This window comes from Tuber melanosporum (genome assembly GCF_000151645.1).
Source record: "Tuber melanosporum whole genome shotgun sequence assembly, scaffold_12, strain Mel28".
Lineage (NCBI taxonomy): Eukaryota > Fungi > Ascomycota > Pezizomycetes > Pezizales > Tuberaceae > Tuber > Tuber melanosporum.
This window is the reverse complement of record NW_003298777.1, coordinates 1,233,413-1,247,398: the sequence shown is the minus strand read 5'-3', so window position 1 is coordinate 1,247,398 and position 13,986 is coordinate 1,233,413. Positions and strand designations below refer to the sequence as shown.

Here is a 13,986-nt window from a genome sequence, read left to right as displayed (position 1 = left end):
TTGAGGCGGTCCCTCCCTCCCTCCCTCCCTATCTCATCATCTCGGGCGCTTTTTTGACTTTTCGCGGGGTAGACTAGACTACTCGTGTCCTAGTCTATCATATCATACTTGTGGCAGACCTGAGTTATCATGAGATACCGATATGGGGAGGAAAGGAGACAAAAGGGGGGGGGAAACGGAAAAAGGAAAAAAGAAATGGAAAGAAGAAAAAGGACAAGGCCACAAGAGGGAAAAATCAATGGAAGAGCCTCCCCTACGGGAACCACAAGAATCCCCGATATTCTCGGCAGATTCCTCCAACAGGGCTTTCATGCCACCTATAAAAATGCACGAATTATCACACGGTGCAGCACTATGCAAGTGTTCGAGTGCGATACCGCACTGCCACAATACCGGTACACGCCGTACGCTTCGGGGCCAATTTTCTCGTACTGTTCAGGAAGTAGTTAATAGAAATCTAATCCTGCCTCCCATTCACACCCCACAGTCCAAGTAAGAATACCGGTGTGTGAAGGTTCAAACCCCCTCCCACAAGACAAATGAGGCACGGCGGAAATATATGCAGGAATGCCATGGTAGAACTTAATTCGCCACGTCGAAAGTCTTTCGAAAATATAACTTTCTGAGTAAGCCATCGCACCTGTCAATATAAGAGCGCACGGTTCTTGGTTGAGATAGCAATGCCTTGCGTATCTTGCCGAGCTTCTTTTTTAAAGCTATTATCTACAGAATTACTCACCTCGGTTAGACCTCCCGGACTAAGGGGCCCCCCCAAGCCTTTACCCCAGGTGTTATCTTATGATGCTTCCCAAGACTTAAGATACCGGTACCTGCACCTCAGTTGTTGTCAGATCTGAGGTGTACGAGTACTGTACTGTACTGGTACTGCACCGTAGCGCAGTATGCCGTCAACTAGGTTAGTTCGGGACCCATTCGTCCCGTATCAATCCGTTATGTATAGCATAGCATAGTGTACTCGAGTACTTGAACCATACTGCACGAGTATCCCTACACAATATTTGGATGTGAGACAAGCTTCATGGCGCCGTACAAACCACAAATATCAAGACGATTCTGGTGCGGCAACCACAATATCCTACAAGTCCAAGGTATATATATTCTACTGTTAAGCTAATTTGAGTGCGAGTAAGATACACATGTGATAATCTAACACGCTTTTAGCAAAGAATATCAACACCCTTTTAAAGACCGTTCCCCTGATTGGGGGTTACTAAAAAGTAGAAATAGTTAGCTCTGCCCCGCGAATATCATCGCCCATTTTTGGAACGAGAAAGATCTAAGAATAGGAAACAGCAGTTACTGACCAAATACAAAGAGGCACAGTGGCAGACATCCCTCTTGATCAACTCCTGGCACTCCTGCATTTTAGCAAAGAGAGATGGGTCTCCGATAATCCTGGCGGCACCTTTGACCTCACGGCACGTCTCATCCAACCTAGTGATAGCTCTCACAATCGTTCCCTCCAAAACGTCGGTTAGATCTGTTATTTGGCTGAAAGACATCCCCTTTGCCCACTCGTAAACGACCTCCATTAGACCAAACCGTGGCCTGCTCTCGAAATCGTCATTCTCAGGAGCCATTATGATCTGACGTTCTATCTGGACCCTATTGACCCTCCTAGAAATCTCGATGATCTTTGCCTTACCTTTCTCCAACCGAGAAGTGATGGTTGGTACAACATCAGTTTTCTCACTAAATATAAATGCGGAAAGCAGGGCCACAATCTCCTCGGGTTCGTATTCTGCAAGAACGTTTTCCAAGATCAACTCCGTCAGTACCAGCTCGTTGGCTGAATTGATCTATTAAACGGTAAGCTATCATTTCGTCAAAAAAAAAAAAGTAGATAGTATTGAGATTACTTCACAGGCCACCCTTCCCTTTAGTTGCACATTCATATTTTCGTCGATAAAGTCCAAATCTTTTAATACCGACACACGCTGCTCATAGTCTGGCAAAAGCTGTAGATTTTGGTCTGATATCAGGTGTTTTAAGTTTGCAACTTCCAACTCCAGCAAGTACTTTTTGTAGCTTGAGTGAAACTAAGGTTATGGATTAGCTTAAGCTGTAGTGCAGAGGACAAAGTAGCCCGGTAGCTTACGTGTGCGGCGAAGTTGTCACACCCAAGGCACCTGAAGCGATCTATCTCCCTCTCTTTTGTTCTGCGGTACTCCAAGTATTCCAGTGTCGTAAGATCCTTAACCCTCGACCAGTCAACTTCCGTCCATTCGGAGTCATTCCAGTTCCCGAATAAAGCTTTCAGTTCCCCCTCAATGGCTCGAACTTCCTCACGGGAACCCTGGCGTGCTCTCGCAATGTCGAGTCTGGTGACCATTGATCCCAGATACTCTATCTCGTATATATGGATGGTTTCCAACCGAAGCTTCCATTCTTCGTATGGCGGTGCCGGGAAACCCATCGAGCAAGCAACAGTGAAAGGTAAGTTGTCAACTGAATAGAAATATGTTAGTACTAAAAAACGTTATCTAGGGTTGAACATACCTACCTGGAGACTTTACAGCATCCTTAGACGCAAGTGCCAAAACCTGCACAACGGCCTGTGCACCACCTGAGGCACCTTCAGTTGCCAAGAATCCAATAGTCCTATGGTCGCCCTAGAAGAAGACACTGAGTACGGTGTAGGACAACCACCAGTAGCTGGAACAAACCTTTTTACCAATGACAACTAAACGCCCTTTTGTGAGATATTTTTTCCCTGTTGTGGTCCTCGAACCACCTATGATTATTTCTTTTGAGACTTCTTTTAATTCCTCAGCGGCCAGGACAAAGGCGTCGATATCTAGATTGCACGTTTCGCAATCCTCACTCTGCAACTTCTTTAGTTTCTCTTGCGATTCTTGTACCTTTTGTTCATGTTTTGGTAGAAGGGTTTGTGACGTGTTTTCGCTAAAACTCCGTTTTATCATCTCTTCAATTTTCAGAGCTTCTACGCGGAAAAGGTTCAGTATCATATTATACGTCAAGCGAAACTGGCTCTGTAGCCTTGTAGGTTGCCCAAGAAGCATATGCTTTAAAGTAGCGGCCTGGATTTGTCAGCTTCGACCCCAGAACAAGATTCACCATAAAGTCTTACCGGAGGTGCCTCATCCATAGGTGAAATAATGATTACAATTCCCCGTTCATCAAGACCCCTGCGCCCAGCCCGGCCAGCCATTTGAATATACTCATCTGGGTGAAGATCACGGAATGACTTTCCATCATGCTTTCGATATCCAGAGAACACCACGGTACGAGTAGGTAGATTAAGACCCATTGCGAACGTCTCGGTTGCAAACAGAACCTTAACCAATGTTTTCGCAAATAGGATCTCGACAATTTCCTTAACAATTGGCAAAAGTCCGCCGTGATGCACAGCCAATCCCCTACCCAGAAGCTCTCGCATTCTCAGTATCTGTGGCAACAACCTGTCTTCAGGCTTTAACCTTGCGACGCTCTTCTCAATTATCATGTGAATCGCACTCTTCTCTGTTTGGTTGGAGAAATCAACAGCGCTCAAGGCATCAACATTCTCCTCACACCTCTTTTTAGAGAAGACGAATATAACCGCGGGAAGCAAGGTCTCTTTTTTCAGATGATGCACAAGGTGAACCCAAATATTCTTGTCTTGCGCAGTAGTTGTCCTCATACCACCTCTGCCGCTTCTTGAAAAACCCGCAGTGCTCTGTCCACCTCGTTGACTACCACGCCCGCCTTCTCTCTGGGGTCCACCACGACCCCCACGCTGATTCCGGGCACCACCGCGTTGGCTTCCACCCTGTTGTGGCCTGTCGGGTTCCTTCTTCCTAAGTGCGTTGTTTGCATCTTTCAGCCCTTCCTCAAGAAACTTTTTTTCTGAATTGACAATCTTATACATAGCCTTATTCGCCCATATAAAATGCTCCAGTGGTACTGGCCTCTTAGGCGTTGAGATTACATAAATATCTTTTTTCTTTGTGCGTCCCACCCAACTGGCAAATTCGTAAGGGTTGGGTACAGTTGCCGATAAGAGAATCAGGTTGACATGTTCAGGAAGCATGATAATAACCTCTTCCCATACGACACCTCTCTATCATTGCAAAGTTAACACCGATCTATAAGTAAACAAACGCTCTTACTCACCTCTTGATTATTGACATAATGAACCTCGTCAAAAATAACAAATTCAACATCACGAATCAGATCGGCTCCCCTGTAAAGCATGCTCCTCAAAATTTCTGTCGTCATAATTAAGCAGCTGGCCTCCGGATTTATCTGCACGTCTCCAGTCAAAATGCCCACATCTTCAAAAACATGACGAAAATCTCGAAACTTTTGATTGCTCAAAGCTTTGATCGGCGATGTATAAATTGCTCTGGGCTTTTATAAGCACCAACCTTTTTGTGATTCGTGGCTATCAACTTACTTGGTCATATGCTTCGTAGCAAGTGCAATTGCATACTCAGCAACCACAGTCTTCCCAGCGGAAGTGTGCGCAGCCACAAAGACCGAATCACCATTTTCCAAATGATAAACAGCTTCCTTCTGAAAAGTATCTAATTCGAATGGCCACTATATAAGCTATTAGCCTAAAGCTGCTCAAATTACTGTCCGAGTTACCTACTTCCTTCGCCAAGTTGGGGACCAATTCACGGAAATTGGTAATTTCTTGGTTGACATCAACCATGTGAGCCCACTCCTTCGCCTTTGGCCTCAATGACGAAGGCAAATTTCCTTTTGGTACCAACATAGGAAACTACAATCTATCAGTACTTCAATATTCAAACGAATAACGCAGCAGCTCACCTCAATGGGTAGTAAATCGTCAATAGTATCCAACTCCGCAAGAGGCTTATCAGCCTTCATCCCATCGCCATCATCGGCCTCTCCTCTTCGCCTCCTCTTAGGCTCCACATCCCCAAACTTAAAACCATCATCGCCAGCCTCTTCTTCAACCGAATTTTCGTCCGGAGCTTCATCAAATATCAGCCCGCGCGCCATACCCGGCGCAACCCTCAGTAGTCCATTCTTGCCGATCTTTTCCTCCATCAGGGCCTCCTGGAGCTCCAACTCCTCGGGTCTTTCGTTCGCAGCTCCGATATCGACTCCGCCGGGACTAAATGGAAAAAAACCTGCCTTGCCTCTTACGAAATCTGCCTTTGAAGCAGGTTTTCTTAATAGCGAGGTGGAGTTCTTTGCAGTAATTGAGTGAGCAGGAACCGTAACCTCCTTGTAGCCAGTGACACGACCTTCGAGACCCTCGCGGGTGAACCGGATAACAGTACGAGACATCGAAGGGGCGAGGCCCATAAGGGAAACGTAGTCGGGTGGGTCGTCCCATCGTCTGCAAACAATCAGAGTAAGGTTTGGCTCAAAATTTAGGCCCGGAATACATACTTCTGAAGCTTATTTAGCCACTCGGTGGAAAACACCGGAGAGGGTGTAAGAAACTCCTGTTGAAGCTGCTCTCGAAGCTGAGATTGATCAGGCTTAACCCGTTTACGGGGCAGTTGTTGGTTTAGTATATCCTCGATCCATCCATCAGACTTGTCGAAATCAACTAGGGACAGCTGGTTAATGGCATCCGCGAGGCTCTCAGAAGAGGCCATTGTAGAAGCGCTACTGGCCTTTAATATACTAAAGACGTTTTTCTATCGTATTGGGAATGAACCGGTTGGGTGGTAAGTAAATAGTAGGTTGTGACGACAAAAGCGACTTAATTTTAAGGCGGGGTGGTCAATGTAATAAGCTACTAAAGTCACGTGTCTTATCGATAAGGAGCCAAACAGAACAGTTGCTGGATCACTGCGCCGTGTATGATACTGCACGAGTACAAAAACTAACACATAGTTCTGGACATCCAAAACCTACAATTTTTTTTGGCGGGTTTGAACCGAGCTTTTTCTGCAATAAAAAGGGTGTCCTGTGACAGATATCTTGGGTCCCATCACGGATACTCACTCGATTCCCAACCTGGGCAATCCCGGCTGTTCACCTTTTTTCTCTCATCCGAAAATAACTTCACTACTTTCCATCTACTGTTCACGTCCCCCTTGAACCTAACTACATTCATGGGTTTTTTCTTGCTCGCTTCCTCGTTATTTCAATGCTCTTTTGTTTTTTATTACAATAGTCCGGCGTTGTTGCCATTCATGTCTTTCGCTCTTTTATCATTATGATACCTTGAGGCAAGCTTTATATGTCCGGAACCATATCTGGGCATGAGTCTCAACTCTCTACACCATTTGGGCTCTGTTCGGAACGTACCGAAAATATCGCAATATATTTTTATTGGCACGCGCCGAGCGGAGCCTTAATATTCCACAGTGCAGGGCTTTATTATTATAAGGTATATATAACATTGTGTACAGTAGCAAGCAAGAACCGGGTTAGCTACCAATCGCCCTCCAACTCTGCCATAGCTTCCATTTCGTCTGCGAATTCGTCGATTGGAGGGGCAATAGGGGTGACTTTAGGAAGATCCTTCCCTTTATCAATCAAACTAGCTGCTACAGTAGTTGTGCCTATAGCAGGGACACCTGCAGCACCCGCGGCAGCCATTTCATCCATCAATGCATCTAGGTCATCGTCACTGGGCCCAAAGTTTTCCTCCTCGGAATCACTAGGGACTCCACCTAGGAACAAAGCTCCATCATTGCCTGTAGTAGGAGCAACCGCACCTGTCGGTCTTGAGTATAGGTCATCATCGTTGGGTGGAACTTCATCGCCTTGAACCCCTGGTGTAGTGCTGGTTCCTGGCCTCCCTTCATCCAAGCCTTGATCCAAACTCTTTTCTTCTGTATCGCCACTTGTCTTTTTCTTACTATCCATAACCCAGGCTTCCCTCTCCATTTTCATTCTCCGAGAGTGACCGAGCTTCTCGATGATCTGAAGGGTATCTCGGAATTTGGCTTTTTTGTAGAGGTCGTCGGCCCAGAGTTGGTAGTAGGAAAGTAGTCTCGCGGCATCTCGGTACTAGAAGTTTTTACGTTAGCAAACAGTTAAAAAGCAGCAGTTGAGTATTGATTACTTCATAGCCTTTCCCCTTGAACCTGAGTTTCTTGTGAGCCTCCCTTCTGAGTTTGGGAATCCCAATGTCTTCTCTCAAGAGCCTATGAAAACTTGTTAGCCAACAATCGCAGAACTCCTGCTTCCCGTTCCACTCCACACCTTGCCTCATCCAGTTTGACATTGATCCGCTTTTTCCTGATCTTGACTTCTTCCTCAAGTCCTAGATTGTCCTTGGTCCCATCCTTCTTCTCAGGGGTGGGCTGTCTGATAGTCGTGTCGATATCCGGAATATCCGCATCATATTCGAACAAATCGTCATCCATGTAGTTCTCACCCGCAGTGTTAGAAGAGTCTCCCGGCATGTTGCGCAGTGTTGTTTGTTTGTTCGTTATAAAATTCATGAAAGTATTGGGAACGCGCAACCAAAACTTCGCCCACGCGAGACAAAGGTAATGGAGAACGCAAGACGCGTTTGGGGCGACAAATTGTCCCAGCCCTGAAAATTCCCCCAACCACGGTACCATGCATACTGAAGTCATTCCAAAGTAGACTAGCGCCTCGGCTCAACTCACCATTCGTTTCACCATTACACCTCCACAACATAAACGACCAAGTAAACCTTCAAATTCCCCACTTGTGCAAACCACTATGGACGTTGTTCCGCCAAAGACCGTTCATACCGATTTTCCGGTACGTCCTTCCCCCAAGAATTGAAGACACAAGTCGTAGTAACCAATGGTGAAATTAGGTTATCGACACCGACCCGTAAGATCTCTATCCCCCCAAATGTTAACCCTGCCGAAACCAACCGATAAGCGTAAAAACTGATATCGAATTGCAGACACTTCTTCCGCGTGCTTCGTTACGCCCGTCCATCTGATTATGCGGTTGGCGCGGGAACAGCCGTGGCAGGTCCAATTCTCTTTCTGGCGATGGACAGAGCACATCCATCGCTCTTGCCCAGAGCTGCCATGGCACAGAGTTTGCGTCTTGTTGCGGCTATCGGTGTTACCGCGGGGTTTCTACGATACTACAAGCGATCCTCATGTAAGCCTTGCTGACTATGTGTATGCCAATGGCAAGAGAGGGAGGTTGCGGAAGACTGATGGCTGGTATTTACAGTGCGATTCTGGGGATGGTCGGAAAACGAGCGGGAGGTAGAGATGGACATGAGAGAGATGGTTCAGAAGGTCAAGAACAAGGAGCCCTTATATGGAGTTTCTATGCTTGATGCACATATGCAGGGAGTCGCTGCCCGTAACTCGCGTTACTCCCAGATATTCTTCCATGTCCTACCGTGGTTTAACCTTGTTAATCACAACCAGGTGAGTTTTGGTCGATCATGGAAAATGGAGGTATCTGATTTTCGGGAATTAGCACGGTGTGGATACAACCAAGTACTTCCGTGCTGCGGAGGAAGAGTTGGAAATGGAACGTCTCGCCAGAGGAGAATAATCATTACTCTGAAAAACAGGAATATACATCCTAGGCATCCATCTCCGGCAGCGTTTATTGGTATATGTATAAATATACAAAGCATACATATCAAGGAACAATTTTCCCCCAGCCCATCCCTCTCCTATCCTACAGGATGGTTTAACAAATCCTGTAAGGTTCTGCCCGTATCGCTCCCATCCCACACCACCCTATCATCCTTCCCGCCAGTAGTTCCAGTGACAATTGATAACCCAGTCCTGTCCACGGAAATTCTTATCCGCCGAGTAGATTTATCGATGGACCACATCTCGTTAGATTGTGCTATCTGTTCCCATTTATCATTCGTGTACCTAACCTCATTGACGATACTCCGCTCCAGACACCAGAAAAGGTACATCTCCATCTCCTTGGACGAGGTAAATCTATTTTCGCCCATCAGCCGCGCTGAGACTCCGTCGTGGGATGTACCAATGATGTATGCAGTGCCGTAAAGTGGGGGCCCAAGGGCAGTCTTCATATTGATCTCGACTTTCCAGCCACCAGGGAGCTTTACCGTAGCCTCGCTCTCGATCCTTTCCAGGAAGGCCTCCACCGCGGTTTCTACGTTTTTGATTACGGGCTTGAGGCAATTGTGGCGGGGTTTTGTCACAAATGCTGTGCTCATTCCGGCAGATTTGACAACTTTGATTAGGTGTCTGAGTAGATTTTGTAGATTCAACTGATGTTGGTGATGTAAGAGGTGTGTGGTGATCGGTGCAACCATACGGAGAGCAGGAGGGACTATTTTACGCTGCGTTAGAGGTGGTGGCGGCTTGCTGCGTTTCCTTAGGCTCATCCTGTGATTGTATGACAGGAGGATACGGAATGCCGTGACAACCCCCTGTGCGAGATTACTGTCAGGATTGTGTATATCCAGAACAATATCGCCATCATCCAAAGGTGCCTGCTAGGCCGTTAGCTCTGGAAATCCGAGTGCATACAAAAAAACGGAAAATCCTCACCATATCAATTACTATACTCCTACCCCCCCCTAGATCAATCGTAACCGCATCCTCACTTGTTCGTACACCATAGTTCGCCATGAGCCTAGCTTCCCTTGTGATCTCAAAGAAGAGCTCATCCTCATAGATAAAGTTCCTAGCCCGTTGAATCATATCCTTAACTGACCCCGAGCACTTATTCCCACTCTGTACACTGGATCCCTTCACTTCCCCGTTCTCGAGAACACGAACCCGGAGCATAGCCTTGCCGTGTGAGCCGGTAGTAGCTACGTCGTCCATGACAACATCGCCATCTTCCCCACGTCTCAGCGCCCCCACACCCTTGTTTTTGTACTCCGCTGCCGACTCCGCGAATCCGAACCTCACACCTAGTGTTCTTCGCTCATTAGGCATCCGTGTCACCACCCAACCATCTTCTCGGATGGCCAATATCTGCTCCCAGTATCGTGCTTCCTTCCTCACATCATCGCCGAGCTTTTTGGAGGCGCCCATTAGTGTATCAGCGGCGGAATTCAGACCTTCGACCTTCCATGCGTGGGATATGGCTAGGTCTTCTTTAACGGACCCAGGATCTGCCCTGCGCTGGACTTTATCGAAACCGAGACTTCCGACTGGTACGGATTTCTTGAGTTCCGGGGACATGCTTGAAGAGCCGGCTTCGGGATTCTGCAGTGACACCAAGAGGGAAACGTAGTCGAGGCCGAAGAGAGCTTCGTTTAGTGCGTGTCTATCCTCCCGCATCTCATCCAGTTAGCAACCACCAGTAAAAGAAAACAACTAAGCGCAGCCTATACCCAACCAATGCTACAATCTCCGCTTTTGCGTTCTTCAGCTGTGTCGCCCTATCGGGCTCCTCTCCCGCTGCTAGGGCAGAATTGCTAGCGCCCCCCCCACTCTCCTCTACTGGAGAATCATCGAATAGTGGGTCGGTGTCCTTTCCCTCCCTTATCTCATTTTCTAGAATGCTCTCGTCGACGTCTCGGAAGTGCCCGCGTTGAGCTTGTATTCGGGTAATTAGCGAAGAGACCGACTTCAACTCTGGGTCGTCTTCCGGCCAGGATTTGAGGGAGAGGAGAAGTTGATTGGAACTCATTATGAGTATGAGGCTGTTTAGGCTGTAGGTATTCTTAGTGTAGAATTCGGGCGAATTAGTTACTTGTGAGGTGAGAGGAGATGATCCCCGTAAGTAGGTGGTGGATGGGTTGTAGTGAGTGTGGTTGAAACAAGCAACAAAGGTGGAGTCGAGTTGCTAGTCCAAGCTGGTGGAGCCGCGCTGGGGCTAGACTAGCTCCCGTGGAAGATTTGGTTTATCGCACTGGTCTCATACCACACATTTCTATCCTATCAACCAACCCTCTGATATCACATTGCAGTGGTGATAATTTAACGATCAACTTAGAAAAATGCTGCACGACCTTCGCAATTCTCTTCCAGACCCAAGCATGGCAGGAGGGTATTTGTAAAATTACATTGATATGATACTTATGATATGTAGACCCCTAATTCTACTAGCTATTTCACTCAATCTCAGAGTTCCATGCAATACTCTACCAAATCAAAGTCACACTATTTAACAGCGCAGCTACCCATTAGGGAAGGCCTTCTGTGGGCGCAATCACACACTTTTTCTTAAAGCATTCCGTCACTGGCAGATACAAGTAGATAATGATCCCGCTCAGGGGCGATGGCGTCAAATGGAACATGATAGTGAACTGGAATGGTGATAGATATTGAGTGTTGCCCCCTTCACCTCTCCACACTATTCGAGTACATGAGGAATCGGGATTGTTTCCACGTCTAGACCCACTCACCCGAGGCAGATTGCTACCGAGTGGATCTCTGGACAAAGGTCATGACATTCGCCATGTTGAAGAGGTATATGTGCGAGTGTTCGCTCATCCCCCTTCCTTTTCTCCCCTACCTATGTTTTGGTAAATGGATAAAGCACGATCTCTTTGACCGCATCTCGCGCGTGTGTGCGGGGGGGGACAATTCATTTCTGGCAGCCGCTCTCTAATGGATCATTTCTAAAGTACAGGCAATTCCTTCCCACATACCATTCTCTTCCAGATTTGAACTTCAAAATCATGGATCATATCCCCCGGTTGACCATTAGGATTGGATTTCTTGTAATCGAATTACCGGGTTCAGGTATAGTACAATAATATCGTAGGAGGAACAGGATAAGTTACCTATCGAGCTCCCTCAGCCGATAGCGTTAGAGTTCTATAATTACGAGTTACAGTGAATAACTGTGAATTGCATAACAGCTTAGATTCTGTGGAGCAGACATCTAGTCAATGTAATTGCCCAATCCTGCGGAGGAGATCTTTCGAGACTCGAAGACCACTGCTGGATACAAGCAGCGAGCGAGCGCCATAGGCATATCATATCATAGGACAAAACGTTTCGCGGTTTGCCCTTTTTACACCAAAAGTATCAACCTTCACCACTCTCCCCCACAGCCCAATGCTGGTGGGAATTTGCCGAAATTCGCAGTGCATCAGTAAGCCTATTGACAACATGGAGGAAATTACAGAATTTTCAATTATAGTAATAAAGTGGAGGGAGTGTTGTTTAAGTCTGAGGTACTGGTATTTTGATCGCCATGTACTTTTTTGTATGGCACCCCATTACAAAAATTTGGGTCACTTTCAGAGCGGTCAACACAATTGCAAACTATGGACACAATTTCAATCCCTTGCAGTTCTGCTTTCCTTGGTTTAAACACAGAGTAGCTATCCAGCTGGTGGAAATATTTAAAGTGTTTTCATGAAGGTAGTGCAGGGAATTGTCTGTTTGAAAGATGGCAAAGTCACGGTGTCCTTACGCCGCCGGGTCGAGCCGGATAACAAAACTGTAATAGTTCCAAGTGGCACATGGTCCCGCCCCCAAGGAACTTTTTTAGCCCCGTCAGATAACTCGGACAAAACGGCGATTCTGAGCTCTCATAAGCACTCCTAGGCAGCTCTCGGATATCGGCGGCCTGGGCACGAGGTCAGCGACCAGCCGATAGCAAAACCACGCACGAACTAAGCACATCGTTCCGGGATACCGCCCTAAAGATAAGGTAAAGCCTTACGTACGATTCACCTCGATCCGCTATAAGTACTATACTCGGATGTGGAAGCGCGGATACCAAGATGGAACCAGGACAACGATTGGGAGTGAGGAAGGGGGAAAACAATGTCCTAAAGATTAGAGACATTCATAGAGTATCAATCGGGAGGAAATGTGATTAGTGGGGCTTGCGAAGCGCGGTGCCGGGGGGGGGGGTCGGAGGTGTAAGTGTGCTTATACAGCACAAGCCCCGTAATTTCCACCAGGTATCTTACGGTACGGCACTTACTTACTCTTAGGGAGCTGTATAACGCTATTTAGCCCAATCAGCCCAGGAACACACTCAAGGCAGAAAACAACGTAAACAATTGATTCAAAACTTCCTCGGGGGGGAGGTTGCAAGGGAGCCTAGGAGAGGGCTTAAATTTCAGAGCCATTCACAAAGTATCATTCGACAGGCAACTCCGACGGAGTCACGATAGGACGTGCAAGGGGTACGGTATATCATAAGCCTCCAAACTCATCATTTATGGTAAGTTAAGTTGTATCTCTTCCCCCCGGTGTGGGGCACACAGGGTGGCAGCTCTGATTCCCTACCATCACAAGGCTAACCCCCCAACCAGAAAAGAAAGGGGAATTTCCAAGAACATCATTCGATACTTTCATGTTTAAGAGAATAAAAGCCACTACATTTACATGGATTAAACCTCTGTGCTTGTGCCCCGTGTGACCCAGAATCGAGCGTGTCGGAGGACCCCCCCCGACCCCCCGCCCATTGCCGTAATTCATGAGAGAAAAAAAGCAACGATGATACAAAGCTAACGTTGTTGCGTGCCACGATCATATCAGCACCCCTATTGACCACTAAAGCGACGATAGCAGCGCTGTACGAGCACTTGTACCACACCATCCAGAAAGAAACACCGCCTTGTTATTCTCGGTGTAACAGACCGAGGGGCTGGGTGAGTAAGACCAACCTGCCGCTAGAGTGGCAAGCAAGCAGACGGGGAAGAAGAAGAAAGAAAAAAACCAAGCATCACATGCAAGCTTCAACGGCACAATTTCACAATAACTCTCTACTAAAAAGTTACAGCCTAGGTTCATTCACGAGTTATCATTCGGCAAAGACATCCGATGTACCGTACAGGACTGACAATCATGAAAAGAGGCTGGGTAGGAGAACTCGTGAGTCATGATATATGGTAAGTTAATAGGAATGGCAACGGCTGGGGGGGGCTCTGCATCAGCACAATATCATAGTTCTATCATCCACAGCGGTACAGTACTATCATACCTCGCCCCTGCCCCAACCCGGGGGGAATACACCGTTTTTTGCAGAAACTAACCTCCCTCCCAGTATCACCGGATCGCCTTACCATTTCAGCCCTAAGCACGTAAAATGCGTAGCACCGGTGCTCTTATATTTAATTATTCCGGACGCATGCACTGCATATTACTGTCCACCACAATGCCCAGCTTATGT

At 47.1% G+C, this 13,986-nt stretch overlaps 4 protein-coding genes; 1 reads left to right on the top strand and 3 right to left on the bottom strand.

Annotated features, from left to right (window-relative positions):
* Positions 1-1,268: 1,268 nt before the first annotated feature.
* GSTUM_00004514001 (uncharacterized protein) lies at positions 1,269-5,651 on the bottom strand (the record flags this gene model as incomplete). XM_002835940.2 has 13 exons in its annotated part: positions 5,392-5,651; positions 4,801-5,338; positions 4,619-4,750; positions 4,421-4,566; positions 4,138-4,369; positions 3,864-4,084; positions 3,724-3,734; positions 3,113-3,642; positions 2,688-3,062; positions 2,525-2,633; positions 2,120-2,469; positions 1,881-2,060; positions 1,269-1,820 (listed from the first exon to the last, which is right to left on the bottom strand). Exons 1-13 carry the CDS (start codon positions 5,601-5,603, stop codon positions 1,269-1,271), a joined length of 3,588 nt encoding a protein of 1,195 aa, XP_002835986.1. The 5' UTR covers positions 5,604-5,651.
* Positions 5,652-6,387: 736 nt separating this feature from the next.
* On the bottom strand, positions 6,388-7,367 carry GSTUM_00004513001 (uncharacterized protein; the record flags this gene model as incomplete). The annotated part of the gene is made up of 3 exons (XM_002835939.1): positions 6,388-6,969; positions 7,025-7,106; positions 7,165-7,367. The coding sequence occupies 3 exons, from the start codon at positions 7,365-7,367 to the stop codon at positions 6,388-6,390; spliced, it is 867 nt and encodes a 288-aa protein (XP_002835985.1).
* Positions 7,368-7,617: 250 nt separating this feature from the next.
* GSTUM_00004512001 (uncharacterized protein) lies at positions 7,618-8,576 on the top strand. XM_002835938.2 has 5 exons: positions 7,618-7,695; positions 7,754-7,770; positions 7,847-8,052; positions 8,128-8,330; positions 8,383-8,576. The coding sequence occupies exons 1-5, from the start codon at positions 7,654-7,656 to the stop codon at positions 8,458-8,460; spliced, it is 546 nt and encodes a 181-aa protein (XP_002835984.1). The 5' UTR covers positions 7,618-7,653; the 3' UTR covers positions 8,461-8,576.
* Positions 8,577-8,584: 8 nt separating this feature from the next.
* Positions 8,585-10,536, bottom strand: GSTUM_00004511001 (uncharacterized protein; the record flags this gene model as incomplete). Its single annotated transcript, XM_002835937.1, has 3 exons — positions 8,585-9,385; positions 9,444-10,170; positions 10,238-10,536. The coding sequence occupies 3 exons, from the start codon at positions 10,534-10,536 to the stop codon at positions 8,585-8,587; spliced, it is 1,827 nt and encodes a 608-aa protein (XP_002835983.1).
* Positions 10,537-13,986: the final 3,450 nt, after the last annotated feature.